Source organism: Aptenodytes forsteri, unplaced genomic scaffold, assembly GCF_000699145.1.
Source record: "Aptenodytes forsteri isolate BGI_AS27 unplaced genomic scaffold, ASM69914v1 Scaffold146, whole genome shotgun sequence".
In the NCBI taxonomy this organism is placed as follows: Eukaryota; Metazoa; Chordata; class Aves; order Sphenisciformes; family Spheniscidae; genus Aptenodytes; species Aptenodytes forsteri.
In genome coordinates, this window is record NW_008795128.1 from 6,215,808 (window position 1) to 6,233,330 (window position 17,523).

Genomic DNA, 17,523 nt, shown 5'->3' on the forward strand with positions numbered 1-17,523 from the left:
CTCCTTAGCAGAATGGAGTCAAGCCTGTCAAATCAACTTCCAGGCAGTTTCCATCAGCCAGCCCCCAGGCGTGTGTGTGTGTGTGGGCTTTTGAAGTCATGTCTAGTTAATTTAAAATCTTTACTTGCGACAAACAACTGAGGATGTAACATTTGGTAGAATCTTAAATAATGAAATAGCTGCAAAGCTCCAGACCTGCAGCAAACCTGCTGCCCAGCAGAAAAGGGAGAAAAATAGGACAAAACCTCAAAATAGCTTGGCAGAAAAGCTTCTTACTAAACCAGAGGGAGACTGTGTCAAGTTTCTGCCAAAAGTGCTGCTGTCTGTACTGCATGCACTGAAGACTGCACCATCGGGGTGCTGTCAGACTGCTGGAGGCAAGATGTTGGGAGCATGAGCCCTTGACTCTGAGAACACAGCCATTGGCTGCGGAGGTGGTTAATGTCATCTTCGTCAGGAGTGGAGTAGGTTGAAGCTCTTGTGGTGAACAGCAGGAATCTCGTGGGACGCTTGGCTTCAGACCCTGTGTGACGTTGTACCTTGTGTCGCACTTGGTATTGAAAAACTAGTCAGAGCAGTGCTGATGTTTGGTGTTGCCAGCTCCCTTTGAGACAAGCTGCTGTCTTGTACATAGAGCTGCTATTTTGATGTACACAGAGCTTCTGGTTACTTCTCCAGAGTGCCATACGCTAATCCAGCCTTCAAGTTACAAGGGAGTGCGTTGCTGTTCTGTAGCTGGCTGCTACAGCCTTGGGAGAAATAGAGATGAAATGTGACACTGTCCCACAGTTACGATTTGAGGATCTGGCAGCAGCAGTAGGTCTGATATGGCATCCTCCCTCAAGCCGCCAGGTACCAATGTGCCCGTTTATCCTGTCTTTCCACAGAAGCCACATGATAGGAGCCCTTTCTTCCAAAGTGCTTCCTTTGTACATCCCATCCTATCTGGGGGGAGCCTGTGCTCATCCATGCTTCTGTGTTTCCTCCTTTCTGTCAGGCACCAGGAATGGGCTGGAGTCTGCAGCTGTGCTCAGCATAGGAGCATGCTGCTGCATCTCAGTGTCGCTGCAGAACCCCCCTCAAGCAAGGAGCAGCCGTCTGTGGTTCCTCTTGCAGCCCTTCCAGGAGGAGGACCCACCCTGTTGACAGGCAATACCTGCTCTCTAGGCTCAGGGATGAATCGAAGCTGAAGTCTGGTGACGCTTGGTAGCAGAGTTTGCTGCTGTTTAAAAACAAACAAACAAACAAACCAAAACAAAAAACCCCAAACAAACCCCTAAAAGCCACAACAGGAAGCCTTGACCTGTTTAGATTGCCAGATGGTTTTTGACGTTTAGACTGAATTGAGAATTTTTCAAGGGAATGGTCCAGTTGCAATGAAACATTTTGGGAAACGTTTCACAAATTTCACCAGGAATTCTGTGGAGAGAGGGAGTGCATGAGCGGGTGCAGGTGCCTTTCCCCAGAACAAATTTCCTGAGAACATCTCCTTGGGATGTGGGCAACCCTGCTTTGAGTTGAGCAGAAAACTGGGTTCAGTTCAGAGATGAGCTGATAACTCTATTCCTCCTTCCCCTCCTCACCTTCAAAATTACAGGGTTGGGGGCACAAAAATCATAAAATAGTTTGGGTTGGAAGGGATCTCGAAAGGTCCTCTAGTCCAACCCCCCCTGCAATGAGCAGGGATGTCTTCAACTAGATCAGGTTGCTCAGAGCCCCGTCCAACCTGACCTTGAATGTTTCCAGGGATGGGGCATCTACCACCTCTCTGGGCAACCTGTTCCAGTGTTTCACCACCCTCATCGTAAAAAGTTTCTTCCTTATATCTAGTCTAAATCTACGCTCTTTTAGTTTAAAACCATTACCCTTTGTCCTATTGCAACAGGCCCTACTAAAAAGTTTGCCGCCGTCTTTTCTATAAGCCCCCGTTAAGTATTGAAAGGCTGCAATAAGGTCTCCCCAGAGCCTTCTCTTCTCCAGGCTGAAGAACCCCAACTCTCTTGGCCTTTCCTCACAGGAGAGGTGTTCCATCCCTCTGATCATTTTTGTGGCCCTCCTCTGGACCCGCTCCAACAGGTCCATGTCTTTCTTGTGCTGAGGACTCCAGAGGTGCATGCAGTACTCCAGCTGGGGTCTCACCAGAGGTATGTTGTTCTGTATGTTGTTCTGTATTTGGGATGATAGTGAGAGTTTGTCTGAAGGATAGGAAGACTTTTCTGAAAAAAGCCAGCAATGGGGAAGAGGCAATGTATTGTAGGGCATGGAGAACTGAGACTTTTTTCCTCTATTTTTGGTCTGCCACGGGACTGGATGGTAGAGAAAATCACTTTGCTTCTCCCAGCTTGCACCTTTTTCTCAAAATAAGAGTAACAGTTTCCTATTTTCTCCCTTATGGAGTTGTAGATAATAGGAGCTGGGTATTAAACAGATGACTTAAAAACTGCTGTCTTGTACAGCAATCCTTATCCTTGCTAGTTTGGACACTCTTCTCCCAACATCACATACTAGTCAGCCCTCAAGGTGGTAGAGTCTACAAAGACAGGTTGTGCTGCTTCTTAAGAGCCTCTGCAGTGTGCTGCTCCTGCTGAACGTTCCACAGCTGGTTCTACACATGGGACATGAGCTCAGGTGACGTTGTTGTAGGTGTATGCACAGAAAGTTAAGGACGTGATTAAGGCAAAGAACACCAGATGCTGCCAACACCACTGCCTCTGTGTCCTTTGTACCTGTTCCCAGTGCTGAGCAAGCCTGGTTCTTGATAGAGAGAGGAGAGCAGAATGGGGCGGTGCTGGAAAGAAATGCTCTCAGAATGGTTTTGTAGAAGGAAATTGGATGGAGGTTGCATACGCATCTCTTCAGTGGTGCGTTTTGCATTTTTTTGAACATCGGAGTGTTTTTACATGCAATTTCTTTGATTATTTCAAAGAAATAAGTAAAAGCTTTTCTTGTTCCACCCCTCTCTTCTTCGATACCATATACCTTTGAACTCTGACCCTTCAGTACCACAGCATGGCACACAATTGTGTTAACTATAAGCAACTCTTGTGCTTAACTGGCAGTGAAGTTGGGGATGGTTTTTAGTGTAAGAATGAATTGAAGGACCTTTCCTGTGGGCCAAGGAAGGCTCCTTGCCTGCAGTGTGTGTGCAGGCAGCGTGAATGTGCTGTCACCTCCAGTGATGGAAATCCTGGAGAGGGGGTTTCTTTCTGTGTGTGATGCTGCAGTGGTGTGAGTGAGCTGTAAATAAAGTTCGGTAGTGTGGGTAGGGCAAGTCTAGTTAGGTAGCTTCAGTCCCACACTGCCTCACACAACTGGTGTGGCAGGTCCAGTCACTGCCTGTGCAGTGTGTGTTGGGGGGCCAGAAGTATTAGCTGAGCCCTCAAGAAAGTTTATGTTAGAGTGTGGATTCTTGCTGTTGCCAAAAATGTTAGTGATGAAGAAAGTGAGAGCAGGGAAATGGAAATGCTTTTATCTTTGCAAGGCTGCAATTAGAATTCTTGTGACAAAGAAAAAGCACTTAACTGCCCTTGAAGGTTCCCTGTGCTGGATTCCTGAGGCTGCAAGCAGGGAAAGGTAGGGCTTCTTGGAGGAGTCCTGTGAGTTTGCTGCTGTTTGGGTTGCCTGACAAACCATATTAAGGAGAGCTATATAGTACATGCTTGTTACTGCTTCCATCCTAGTTCCAGGGCAAATACTCCAGTTTCCTCAATGGGAGAGTGTTATCGTGCCTGTCAGAATAGCTACAACAGTTGCTGTTTTAATTATATTGGTCATATCTGACTTTAACCTGCCTTATTAAGAGAAATGCTGACTGTCCTCAGTCTTTCACTGTGCCAATTGTACCAATTTGCTTTTTAAATTGGGAGGTAAGCTAGAAATAATCCCATGTAGATGGTTAGTTTGTTACTTTGTGCTTTGATCTCATTAACCAGCATGTGAACTAAAGGGAAGTCACTATTTAAAAAAAAAAAAAGCAGTCCTGTGATGAGGGTCATATGCAGTTTATGTGCAAAGAAATTGAAGTGAGAGAACAAGCATGTCTGTTTTTTTTTAATAACAGCTAAACACTCTGGTAGAGCTCTGCAAGTGGGAAGCTTTGACAGGTTTGGAAAGCTACCGCATGCTAGTGGAATAGGGAAGAGGAGTGGTTGCAACGCTCATGCTGCCTTGGCTATTTTGGAACATAGAATCATCGAATTGTTTAGGTTGGAAAAAATCTTTAAGATCATCAAGTCCAACTGTTAACCTAGCACTGCTAAGTCCACCACTAGACCACGTCCCTAAGCACCACATCTACACGTCTTATAAATACCTCCAGGGATGGTGCCCCCCCCCCTTCCCTGGGCAGCCTGTTCCAATGCTTGACAACCCTTTCGGTGAAGAAATTTTTCCTAAGACCCAATCTAAACCTCCCCTGGTGCAACTTGAGGCCATTTCCTCTTGTCTTATTGCTTGTTACTTGGGAGAAGAGACTGACACCCACCTCCTTTCAGGTAGTTGTAGAGAGCAGTAAGGTCTCCCCTCAGCCTCCTTCTCTCCAGGCTAAACAACCTCAGTTCCCTCAGCCGCTCCTCATAAGACTTGAGCTCTAGACCCTTCACCAGCTTCGTTGCCCTTCTTTGGACACGCTCCAGCACCTCAACATCTTTCTTGTAGTGAGGGGCCCAAAACTGAACACAGTATTCGAGGTGCAGCTTCACCAGTGCTGAGTACAGAGGGAAAATAGCTTCCCTACTCCTGCTGGCCACACTAGTTCTGATACAGGCCAGGATGCTGTTGGCTTTCTTGGCCACCTGGGCACACTGCCGGCTCATGTTCAGCCGGCTGTCAACCACCACCCCCAGGTCCTTTTCTGACAGGCAGCTTTCCAGCCACTCTTCCCCAAGACTGTAGCGTTGCATGGGGTTGTTGTGGCCCAAGTGCAGGACCCGGCACTTGGCCTTGTTGAACCTCATACAATTGGCCTGGGCCCATCGATCCAGCCTGTCCAGGTCCCTCTGCAGGGTGTTTCTACCCTCAAGCAGATCAACACTCTCACCCAACTTGGTGTCATCTGCAAACTTACTGAGTGTGCACTCGATCCCCTCATCTAGATCATTGATAAAGATATTAAACAGAACTGGCCCCAATACTGAGCCCTGGGGAACACCACTTGTGACTGGCCGCCAACTGGATTTAAACTCCATTCACCAAAACTCTTTGGGCCTTGCCATCCAGTCAGGTTTTACCCAGTGAAGAGTATGCCTGTCCAAGCCATGAGCAGCCAGTTTCTCCAGGAGGATGCTGTGGGAAATGGTGTCAAAGGCTTTACTAAAGTCTAGGTAGGCAACATCCACAGCCTTTTCTCAGCATGTAGCCTTTTCAACATGTAGGCCTTTTCTCAGCTTGAAGCTCTGCAACCCCCTGGGGTTTGCCCCATTGCCTGAGAAAGGAGGGGGAATGGCATTGAGCAGGAGTGTCTGAAAGCCTGTGTACCTGCAGGTAGTGACCTGCTCTCTCCTCTACCTGCTCTGTATCTCTCCAGCAGTTATACCTCCTAGCAACCAGCCTCTTGGTGCGGCAACACGACTTGCTCGTGAGCCAAGTCCTGAGCTTGCATAAGAGCGAGGGGGGGGAATGGAGACTGAATAGCAAAGTATGGGATGAAAATGAGATACCAGCCGCCTCAGCTGAGCTCCACCCTTTCTAAGAATCTCAAAACAGGCACTGTGTCTCCTGGCAACCTTGACACAAATTGCAGAGTTTAACTTAAAAGAAGTACATACAGTCCAAAGGATATATCCCATCACCAGGTGTGAACAACAGGGAGTCGGTCCTTTTCCTCTTCCTGGAAAATCTGGCACTGTAGATGGTCTCAGGTTTCAGCTGGTGTCAGAAAGGCAACAAGTTAAAGGTGAGAGCATCGTGTTAGGATAGCTAAGAAGCACCAAGAAGCAGTGTATTTTTTTTATTGTAAGTATGCCCAGAAGTGCCCTGCCTGTTGCTTAGGAACCAGCTGTAGGACTTGGCCCTCCCTGCTGGGCTAGCGCTGGAAGCCGTGCCCTGCGCTGGAAGCCATGCCCTGCAACGTGTGCACACGTGCACTGGCCTGTTGTACACCTGAACCTGGTTCTTTTGGCTGGCAGTCAAGGATCGACAGAGCTGATACCAGGGATCGACAGAGCTGATACCAGCCACTTCCTTGCCTTTGGTGTCATTTGCTATGCTTTTGCAACGCTGACCTAATGCTTCTTAGTCTTGGACTCTAACCTGACCACGTTTGTCTGTGACAAGAGATGTAGATATATGAGAAAGCAAAACTGGGTTTTATCATGATTGCTTCTCCTTCCAGGAAAGCTGTCTTTTCAGATCTCCTGACAACTGATGCTCATTAACTTCTCTGAAGAAGAATTTTAGTGCATTTAAAATGCTCTATATTGTGCTGAGATACAGGAAAAGCAGAGGTAAATGCTCATCTTCCATTAAAGCCAGAGCTGTCACAAGGCTCCTAAAAAGATAATATAGGCAGAATTGAATTTTGCCAGTCCGGCAATGTCTGACCTGTTCCTGCTCTGAGAAGCAGCAGGGCTGGGGCAGGGAGCCGGCAAGAGCTCTGGGCGTTTGGGCCTGGGGGCTGTGGCAGGCTTCCTGTGGGTTGTGGCACCGACAGCAGCTGGGGGGAGAAGCAGGCTCCCCCCTGCCCGTTCTTTCAGCATCCACCAGCCTGACCTCGTAGGGCTCCGAATAGGCAGGGCTGGCAGGAGGCTTTATTGCCTTTTTGCTGGCCCTGGCAGCCTGCTGCCCGAGGCAGCTGTGAGCTTTGCCATGCCTAGAGGAGCTGAAAACAACTGACAGTTTGGAGTGGGTGATTCTTTAACTCCATGCTTTTGAAGAAGCCGGTTTGGGTTTTTTTTGTCTCTGACACTCTTACAGAGATATGGTGGGGATTATGCTTACCAAAGCGTTCAAGAGGAAAAGCTGCTCCAGTTTCTCTGCCGCAGTGGGGGCTTTTGCCGTCTGCTCTGGAACACAGGAGAGATCAACGCCGGGTCGATGGGCACCGGAGGCCCATCGCCTGCCGAGTGCCTTACCCTCCGTGTGACCATCCTCCCCAGGGAGATGGTGGTGGTGAGGGGGCTGGGAGACAGACCTGCCTCAGTCTGCTTCTTTCTGAAGGTTAGTTAGATGAGAAAGGGAGAGAGTTAACTTGTATTACTTTTTGTTTTGTTCCTTTGATTGATGCCATTTTAATATTGACTACACTGCTTGCTCATGGTAAAACAATTAAAGCCCTGAGGCATCTGCCATGAGCTGTCATGTTCATCTGCCCCAGATGATTAGTTTGATGTATAGATCTTTCTCCCTGCTCCCAAGCTGCTCAGGCACAATGAGGGAATAATCTGGCTGCACTTGCTGCTGGAAACGGAGGTGTTGGCCAGTTGCTTGCAAGTGGGATATGTTTTTCCTTTGGGACTTGATTTTAAAGGAAGACACTTACTCAGTTTTTGAGGCTTTGTGACGTGGTGGGAACTGCTCTTGCAGAGAAGTTGGTGTAGACCTGAAGTGTAGAGCCAGATGTTCCCGTGTAAGCCCAGCTGGGTCTGCGAATCTCTGCAGGGAGGTACTTGCTCCCAGCAGCGTGCCTTCAGAGAGAGCTCCCTTCTTCTCTTGTTATATTGTTGGTCTGGAGAGCTGAATTTGCTCAGCGCTTGATGGCAGATTTGATTATTCTGCAGGAATTTTATTGTAAACTTTGCTTCTCTTTATCTCTATCTTTCCTGCCTTTCCCTCTGAACTGCTATTTGCCTGGGGTTTTTAAATCTTTTTTTCTTTTTTTTTCTTCAACTTGCCTTTCATTGCTTCCTCTTCCCCTAGATCGGTGCGTTTTCTTTTCTCTGAGGGACTCCCCTTGGGCTTTGTTACACTCAGTGTTGTTTGTGGGCAAAGAGGAAGCACCCCTTATATATATGGGCTGTTTATGTGTATAAATAAAAAAGGGCAAGAATTTATTGTTAGTATAACTGAATTCTTAACACTCTAATTCAAGAATTATTTTACTCTAGCACTGTTACAGAAAAAGAATAATAATGCATTAGAATACTTCTATATAGAAAAAGTCTCAATAATTGTGATAATGCAACTAAAACTGTAACACTTTTCTTCATTTCTATTAATTTTTCCTGGTGTTATGCTCACCCTTGTGTTGCTCCTCTGGATCTTAAAGTCAGTTGTTGGGGAGTAACACCTTAAATCTTCAGCCTTTGTAGCCCTTCACTGGGAGAAGTATGATGTGGATGTTGCTGGATTATTCCTCACTCCAGGGTCCACCTGGGTCACTTTTTGTATGTTTGCTAACACACTTTCACACCTTCCTTTCTTTGTTGGTCTGCAGCTCCACGATATTTCTGAATTCACTGTGTATGGTGTCTTTCATGCATGTTGGATATTATCTCTTTGTTTTCTTTGTTACCCCTAAAACCTGTTTTGTTCAGCTCCAGGTCTGTATTTCTTTAACGGACTGTGGGTGAGATGTTCACAACCGTGGGGTCTCTGCTGCCAAGCATTTCTCTCCACTATGTTGTCATGTTGTAAATATCTCAGTCTACATAAAATAACTGCTTGTTACTGTTATTTATATAAAACTATGGTTGTATCACACAAAGATAAACAGTAGTAAAACAAATTAGCCATAGACACCTGGTCAGTTAGAGAAATTGCTGTCACAGCTCAACCAAGTAAAACAGCTACAGGCAGGTCAAGAGAAGTTCAGAGCGAGCAAGCCCAGGAAGCCTGAGGCCGTTCAGACTCAGTACAAAGCTTACAGCCTTTTGCTGAGAATGGCAAATCTGGGGCTGTCAGCCAGACGCTGATTGAAGAGGGACTGGCTCTTGCGAGCAAGCGGAGGGGTGGAGCACAACTGGGGAGCAAGAGATCCCCGAAGCAGGTGTCTTGGCTGGTCTGTCAGGACGGAGGGTTGTTCTCTTCTACTTGTTGATATGCCTGTGACAGCTGTAACTTTGGGAGGAGACCTCAGCATATGGAGACAAGTGCTTTCCCAAGAATTGACATACTATGCTGTGATTCTGTAGCACCCACCCTGGAAAAAGTTGCATTCCCTGCCTTGATGCAAAGCTGTTCAGGTTTTCAGCCATGTTTTGGCTGTTTGTTTCATCCTTCTTGGTCGCACCTGGGACCAGCCAGGTTCTGCTCAAGGCTCCATTTTCTACTGCTTCTCAGTCTCTCCTGTCTGACTGATCAGCACATTTTCTTGTCATGAACTCAGTGATCCTTTTATTCCTCCAGCCTTCCTATCATCAGTTGCCCATTGCTCTAGCCCCCGGGGCTGCTGCTCATTTGCAGTGTTCAGTGGGTGTTTGCCAAGGGTGCTGAAATAAAACGCAGCTCCGCAACTCCTACTCCCAGCCCAGTTGATTTAATGCTTCATGTAGGTGTGTTGCTGGCATTGCTTCCCTGCCCCTAGGGAAATGAGTGGTTTTGGAGAGAGAGAGGGAGCGAGAAATGTGGAGACTGTGTGTGTGTGTGTTATAGTCCGCCATGAGCCATATGTATGCATGTGTCTGTATATATACCTACATACACACATATATATGTGTGTGTGTGCACATGCGTTTGTCATCAGTGCCTTACGTCCTTTGAAGCTTGTCAGACATGCAAGCTGACAGGCAATTCAGCGTGTGTATGTGCAGCTGCCGCTTTGTGTGGCTTTGCTGCAGGCTGGAGGAGAGATGGGATATTCTGCAAGGCAGGGGAGATGGCCTATCCCCAGTTCTGCTGGAACAGGGTTTTATCTCTGGTTTCTCATCCATGAGGTTTTTTTTCCTTTCCTGGCTTTGGAGTGTCAAAGGGAATTGGGATGTTTTGAAGGTGAAGTTCCTGCTGAATCACTGGTGACTAGGCAGCCATGAGCCATAACAATTAACTGGAATAATTTTCATCTTCCTTGCAACTGTAATGATTCCCAGTTGGTAAGCTGGTTTAAATTCCGTGGTTTTCCTCTAAGCCCGTTTCTCCCCTCTGCTTTTCCCACACACTCTTCTTGCCCAGGTCTTTCACAATCTCTGTCTGGCTTAGCTCTTTGCCTCCCAGAAAAGGTGCCTCCTTATTGTGCAGCTCTGTGAAAAGCCATCATTCTCCTGAGGGTGCTACCGCTGCGTCTCTGGCTCCAACGTGGCTGCTGTGGACTTGCGTACAACTTACCTGGCGGGAGACAGGACTCGGGCTGTCTTTTGTCCCTGCATCCATTTCGTGCGAAGCATGGAGTCTGAGTTTGTTTTCCTGAATCATCACTCTGCCTTATGTTTGCCCAGTGTCAGAAAGGTCACCAGTTTTAAAACTCCTCCTCCTTCTCTTCTGCTCTGCCTCCTTAAAAAGAGACCTTGAAATAACCTAGCGTTGGAGGTTTCCATGCTAAGGTGGAGTTTTCCGTGTGTGGTAGTTCCAGGGTGGCGAGGATACGTTGCAGTAAGATCAGCTGGACCCGCTAGAAATCACTGCAGCCAGTCCTTATGGGCAGGCAGCACCTTCGGTCTGGTACAAGGCAGGCAGGAGGACTCCTGCAGAGTTTCTCCTCTGTGTTCCTGGCAAAGCTGAAACTTCAGTGGTGTCTATGTGTATGTAAGAAGAGAGACCTGGATTGGTCAGTGTACAGTCACAATCTCTGCTTCTTATTGGATCTTTTAATCCATTTATGTGTTGGGTTTTTTAAAGTCTTTTTAAAGTGTTTTGGGTGTCTTTTCAGATCTGTGCATCTGTTCTCTGCCATCTGCAGCTTGAGGTCAGAGATGCGGCTGGTTGTTTTAAAGATATAGTCTGGCAGGTGTAAAGGGGCTGTTGAGAGCTGCTGGTGGAAGCTGTTGGCCATGCACAGCAGGAGTTTGTGTTGGTTCTGTGCAGGGCAGGAGCTGAGGAGGAGCTTCTTGGGCACTCAGCCCTGTTTCCTCCTCTGCAGCAGAGCCTGTACGTGTAGACAGGCACAGACCACACTGGCAGCAGCAGATCATGAAGATGGCAGCATCCTCGCCAGGTGGTGGGGCAAGCAAGTTGCCTGTTTTTCTGGATGTTATCAGATCACATAGGCTCTGGTGGTGTTTTTTGCAGGGATGGTGGGCGTTTTGAGGCCCCCATATTTGGGGATATAGTATTTGTTCTCTTGCATGGCTTGCTTTTCTCTCTCAGTCCATTGAAGGTTGAATGGGAAACGAGCTGTCACTGGTGGTACCCTACCTCAGCTGAGGAGAGTAATAAGAGCACTATCCTGTGGTTATGCAAAGCAAATAACACTGGGCAGAGACAGAGAAAGAAGCTGTTGGGCTCCTTCATCTTGTGTTCTCTTGTACTGGACATTGACTACCCTATCAGTCAATGCAATGGGCGATGTGAATTCAGTAGGCTGAAATGGCGGTGGGAGCAGAGGCTGCCCTTGTCCCTTTGGGGATTATCCCTACAAATCCTTCTTGTCAGTTCTGCTCTGCCTTCTTGTAGGCTCAATTTACTATGCTGCTCTCCCTCTTCTTGTCTGTGGGTGCCCACTGGCTTAAGATATCTCTGAATGTCAGATTTCTGGAGGCTGGGAGAATAGTCTGGACAAGTATCTTAAAATCTGCCCTGTTATTCCATAGGCCTGGGCTTTTGGAGGCAAGATACTGGACTTGAGTTTGGCTTCGTTCTTCATGTGGTTTTTGGAGCAGAGCCTGTTCTGTGGTGTGTTTGAGCTCCCACTCCTGCAGATTTGGGGTGCCACACAGCCTTTTAAACAGAACAAACATGTCCCTGGTTGGCAATCAGAAATTCCTACACTATTAGTCTAGTGACACTCTAAATGTATCGCTCACTTTCTTTTTCACAGTGGGTTTCTTGTTCAGTATTCGTGGCTTTTCATTAGCCTGTGTTGGTTTCTGAAGCGTGAATTTAACTGCATTTCTCAGGCTCCCACTTTTCCAATCTTCTTGGTCATGGATTGGTGCAGGGAGCTCGGAAGGCTTTTCTGCTCAGGCAGCGCCACCCAAATCTTAACCTCTCAACAGATACATCTTTCTTCTCAGCATGCATTTAATTAATATAGCTTGCATGAAAATACCTATTCAGTTACATAGTCAGCGTGCACATCCTCTCTCATCGTTGTTAACCCACTCCCAGTACTGGCTGTGAATTAAAGAAGCTTTTTGGCAGGAAGAGTTGCCACATAGAAAATTAACACCAGCTTTTGTAGACACTGCTTCACTCTGATCAAGCTTCCCTTGGCAACCGGTGCAGTGTAAAAAAAGATTTTGTTCTTATCAATGTCTTTTTTCTTTTTCATGCATTTAGTGCGTAGGAAGCTATTGCACTCTCATTTGAATAGCTTTGGGTGGGGGGAAGAGGGCAGAGTATGGGCCAGAAATTGAGAAATGGACCGATTTTGAAGGGATAGGACTGTTTGCTCTTTTCATTTATTCTTGCAGCAGCATGAAAGGAATGTATTGTGGGAAAAAAAGAAAGCTAACGTTTGTTTTGATGTCTTAATGGAGTTTTCTTTCCTCCATACAGCATCTTCTTTATAGCATAGGCTGCATGCATTTAGGCGAGGAGGACTTGACCCATGAACTCTGCCTCCAGTCATGTGTCCCACAAGATAGGGCAATGCTGAGTTGATGGATAACTTGGAAAGGAATGCTATCATGGGCTTTTAATTTTCCCATGCCCCATGGAGGGGAGTGTGGCCTGCAGAGGAAGGAAAGAGGAAAACTGACTTTTGCAGAAGTCTGTTTTTTATTAGCTTGCTGAAGAAGGGTGAGGAAGGAGGTGGCTGGGGGAAGGCAGCTGAGACTAGAGGGATGTGCAGGGAAACAAGAGGACAATGAGAAGAGTAAAATGCCCAGGAACTAGGATTTTTGGAAGAGCAGGAGTGAAGCCAGTAGGAGAAAAGGCAGAAGTAAAGGTGGAGGGAGCTGCATGGAGTGACCCACTGCTGCTGACTTAGTGAGTCAGATACTTCGTGTAAATGTGATACTGATGTCCAATTCCTCTCCATTCCTGCTCCTATATTTAGCTTAGGGAAATTGCTTCCTTTTTATATTTTGGTTTTTTCCTCTTACTGGAGCCCATGGAAACTGCTCTGACACTCCCTTCCCGCTCTCCTTGCCTTTGAAACAACACCAGCTTTTTATCTGCATATATGGTGCAAGGATAAGATAGGGCTGTGCCTTCATGGAGGTTTGGAAAGCTCTGCAAGGAGCCTTTCACCACTTTCTTGTTGGCTGACCCAAATGGGCTCCATGATGGAAAGAGCTCAGATTGTCTGCAAAAGCCTTTAACATCGCTGTGAGAGCCAATTCTGTCCTTCCTTTGTGTTTGAGGTTACCTGAATGTCCCACAAGAAAGAGGAGAACTGGGAGAGATTCCACAGCCAAGTTGTTTTTAAAAGCTGTTTGCATCAGGAAGGTGTACTTAGAGGTTGTGGGGCGGCATCATAGACCTAGAAATAATAGCTTTAAATACGTATGCCATTGCCAACAGCCTCTGCAGGAATCAGCATGCAAACAAACAGGACACTTGATCTCAGCTGGCTGATAGGTGGTTTGTACGGCAGTAATCCATACAGCAGTGAATAGTTTATAGAAACGTCTTGGAAATCAGAATATACTTGTGGATTAAAAAGGTGCTGTGGTCATCAAGCGCTGGCTACAGCTGCAGAGGAGGTAGGGTTTGTGCTGAAACAAGGCTGCTAACAATGTTTACCTTCTAAACAGCTAGTGTGTGTCAGGGTCACTGTTTCTCTCCGTGGGTCCCATGTGAGGTGCTTTTGGAGCTAGTCTTAGTTTGCATGTTGGCACTATCATTTAAAAAGGTCTCTTCAGACAAAGGTGTCTTGAGAACTTGAACTTGTTTTGAAAGCTTCAGTTTGGGAAAGGGGTGGGGTGGGTGGAAGAGGTGATGTGACCATTATAGAAGTGCAGGTTTGAAGTAGTTTGCTTGGCCTACATCCACAATTGGAAGCTAGGAATAAAAACATCAGTGCTCTCTTCCCTTGTGTCCTTTCCATCCCTCTGGCTGTAAAATGCTGAATGCAGTCTTATAAAGGAGCAGACAAAGGTAGAGGATGGATAGATGGGTGTATGCTCTTGTATGCAATTAATTTTCCATGGTAATGATTTTTATTATTTTAACTGCTGTAAGATTAAAGCCAGCATAAATGGAAAGTAGATACTTTGAGACTCCTAAGGGCTTGGTAGCCTTACTGGACTTGGGGGCAGTGTGGAGTAGGTGGATCAGCAATCTGACCATTCAGTGTCTCCATTCCCTTTATTTTGCTAGACCAATTTCCTTTGCTAAAACAGAGCACACCCAGAGTACTAATGGGCTCTGAGCCACCTTGTTTGGGGAACCACTGCAGGTTCTGCTGAAGAACGACTTGCTGGCTGCGTGGGGTGGAGGGAACTGCTCTGGGGCCACACTGAGCTGAGCTGTGAGTGTCTGAGCAGGCAATTGAGACCGCCCTGAACACTCAGAAGAGATTAAAGTGCTAGAAATGGTTGATTTCTGCTCATTGAGGAGATGTGCTCCCTAGGATGGAGTGGACTAGACACCTTCCCAAGCATTTTGAGAGGGAGACAGTTTTCAAAGTCAGGTGCTCCTGACTCCCAGAACAGCATCTGTGTCCCGCTGTAAGATTTGCAGCCTGCCGTCCGGCTGGATAACGTGTCCTTGGAGTTGGCTGGAGTCTTCATTGTCCTTGTGAATGGCAGACAGGAGATTGTTGGTGGAAAGTCAGCATGGGACAGCATAGCAGCGGGGGTAGCTTTTGTTGGGTAGCAGCTAATTTAAGAAAGCAAGTTTAGAAGACTAGTTTATCCTGGCTAAATGACTTTATTGGTATAGAAGGTCATAACCAGTTAGCAAGTTATGTTAGTTATTAGCTTCCAACTCAACCACATACAATCTTATTTCACCGAGTCTGTGAGTTAAAATTACCTTGTTGTGGCATAAATCAACGCATGCTGACCAGCGAGGAGATACTGTGATTTACTTCCCTCTTCCCCCCGCCCTGCCCCTTCCAGATAGAGTTTTTTAATTATGGGTCAAACTCACAAACTCAGTGAATTGAATATAGGGGTGTCTCAAGACAGTTAAAATATCCATGTTTGTGATGGCTGCTCTGGCACTAGAAGCAGAGTGGCTCTTAGAGCAGTTTGTCGATTCGCCTTGGTATGTGAGCTGGGTGGCTCTTACCTTCACTGTGGGCTGGGAAGCAGGGAGGAAGCCTGCCGGCAGACAGCCTGCTCTGGAGCGCAACTGAGCTAAAATTCATGATTGTAAGTGGCCAAAGGGTCTGTCATATAAGTTAATAATGGCAAAGCCCTGGACCTTTGTGGTTCACTATGCTATTCTAGGAAATGGTTTGTTTTCTTGCCTGGTTTGAAGACCATGGTTTGTTTTTTGCATCTTTCCTGTGTTTTCAGACTGTGTTCACTTCTTTGAAGTGCTGTTTTTCTGCAGAGTTCCTCACAATAAAGCAGTAACTTAAATTTAAGAGCTGCACAGGAAAGTCTTTGCCAGGATTTCATGTCTTTCCTTTATTCTTTCTGTTTTTTTGAAGCTTATTTTGAGCACAATTCATCTCTGTCATAACTCAGCAAGATTTTGGTCCATTAACCCTATCCAACTCAACATAATGGGGTTTTGCTTTGCTTTTCTGATTAGCTGGAGGCTTGGGATTAGACAGATTTTCACATCTGCTAACTTCCTATTTCATATCTTCTGATTTGCGAGGCTTAACCTCCCCTGACTTGCTAATGGATCATAAACCACCTGCTTCTTTACACTAATCCCTCAGGAATATATAGCATAGCTCTGACTTGAAACTCTCCAGATTGGTTCCCCGGGGTAAAAAGTGCAGAAAGATCAATCCCGTTCTGAACAAACTGCTTATTTACACTTTCCCTGCTCTTCTACAAGATTCTCTCTCCAACCATGGCTGTCTGCCTTAACTATCAAAAAAGTTTGGTGCCTTTATTGCCTTGGCCTTCTGGGTAGGGTGTGGGTGGAGAAGAGTAGTCTAATGGGGGGGGCATATCTTGTGAGTAGTTGGTGCTTTGGAGGTTAAAGCTTTGGTACCCTCTGATGGTGTCCGCTTTAAGCTAGCGATGTTAATGGACCATGACAGCTTCAGCCAAGGACTCTGAGCTCAAGGTCTTGGTGCATCAGTCCTCCTTTCTGCTCTCTTCCATTTCAAAATTTACACCACTTCTGGCAGGGTAGCCCAGTCAGATCAAGGGAAGGGTCAGCTGCCCGGGCTAGGTGAGGAGGTACCAGAGACATCATAGGTCCCTGCCAACCCTGAGCCATGCCTGCAGCACTGCTAGCCCTGCCTGCTGCTGGGGGTGCGGAGAGGAGCCTGGAAGGACATGGCTCTTGTCCTGGGCAGCACGGCACCGAGGTGTGCTTAGTCCTGGCTAAAGCCCTGCACGTTAGTGTGTACTGCCTGTGTTGAAATGTTGGTGAGGTCGGTAGGTGAGGTGCTGCAATGGGTTTCTGTGATGCCTCAGCTTTTGCCTTTCTGCTTGGTTGCTTCAGGCCAACTCCTCTACTTCTCTGTCCTTGCGTTTCTTCCCCTGACTGACATCTGTAGCCTGGCATGCATTGCGGGCGAGCCCCAGCATGATGGTGATGAGTGAAGGGCTGCTGACAGTGGAGCAGGGGCATCCTGCGGTGCTCCCCTGACACCGCAGCGAAGGAGGGAGCCGAGAGCACTGGCAGTGTGTACTAGCAGAGGGACAGGCAAAAATCCAAAAATCTTCACCGCAGGGGCATCCTGCACCTGCACCTGTCAGGTGCTCCCCTGACACCGCAGCGAAGGAGGAGCCGGGACTCTCTGAGCACTGGCAGTGTGTACTAGCAGAGGGACAGGCAAAAATCACAATTTCTATTTTAGAGGTGAAGTGAGAGAGACGGCACAAGGTCATTAGAGCAATTGCTGTTCTACCTGAAGCCAGTTTTCCCTTCCTTTTATTCACTTAACAGTTACTCTTTTGGGAGGCAGCAGTAAGGGCCGTGTGTTTTCTGTTACCAGTGGCTACTGCTCTCTGCTATGAGACAAATGCTGTTGCGTGTGTAGGGTGTTTGTGGAGAGTGGGGAAGGCTCCAGTATCCGGGACTGCCCCAGGCTTGATGTGGTGGGCTGAGGCACCAAGGCAATGTGCTATGGGCAAGATTAGTGGGGAAGTGAGGCCTCTTCCCCTTCCCTCCCCTCTCAGTCAGCAACTGTTTTGCTCCCGATGGAGGTGATTATATTGCTTACCAGGAGTTTACTACTGCTTGCTTTTGCAGTTCATCTTGCTGAGAGATTTCTGCAAGGCCCCTGAGCAAGTTGTTTATTCAGATACGTCTCTTGGGTCAATAGTTTTTGGCATCATATATCTCACTTCTCAACTGGCCAGCCACTTCTTGTGGTATACTCAACAGTTTCTGTCCTGTCTAGTGTTATGGCCAGGCACAGAAATTTAGCCCCTTTACCTCCCCTTCTTCCCTGCTTCCCCCCCGTCCCCC

General features: G+C 47.1%; 1 protein-coding gene and 1 long non-coding RNA gene across 2 annotated transcripts in view; both read left to right on the plus strand.

Moving 5' to 3' along the window:
- The first annotated feature begins 2,050 nt into the window (after positions 1 to 2,050).
- LOC103897510 lies at positions 2,051 to 16,755 on the plus strand. The gene is made up of 3 exons (XR_657494.2): positions 2,051 to 2,144; positions 6,439 to 6,443; positions 16,745 to 16,755. It is a non-coding gene; the product is annotated as an uncharacterized LOC103897510 (long non-coding RNA).
- A 497-nt stretch (positions 16,756 to 17,252) lies between these two features.
- Positions 17,253 to 17,523, plus strand: part of MAPKBP1 (mitogen-activated protein kinase binding protein 1) — a 51,959-nt gene continuing 51,688 nt past the window's right edge. Inside the window, exon 1 of the mRNA XM_009277610.2 lies at positions 17,253 to 17,258. Coding sequence (XP_009275885.1) covers positions 17,253 to 17,258 — 6 coding nt within the window. The remainder of the gene's footprint in view (positions 17,259 to 17,523) is intronic.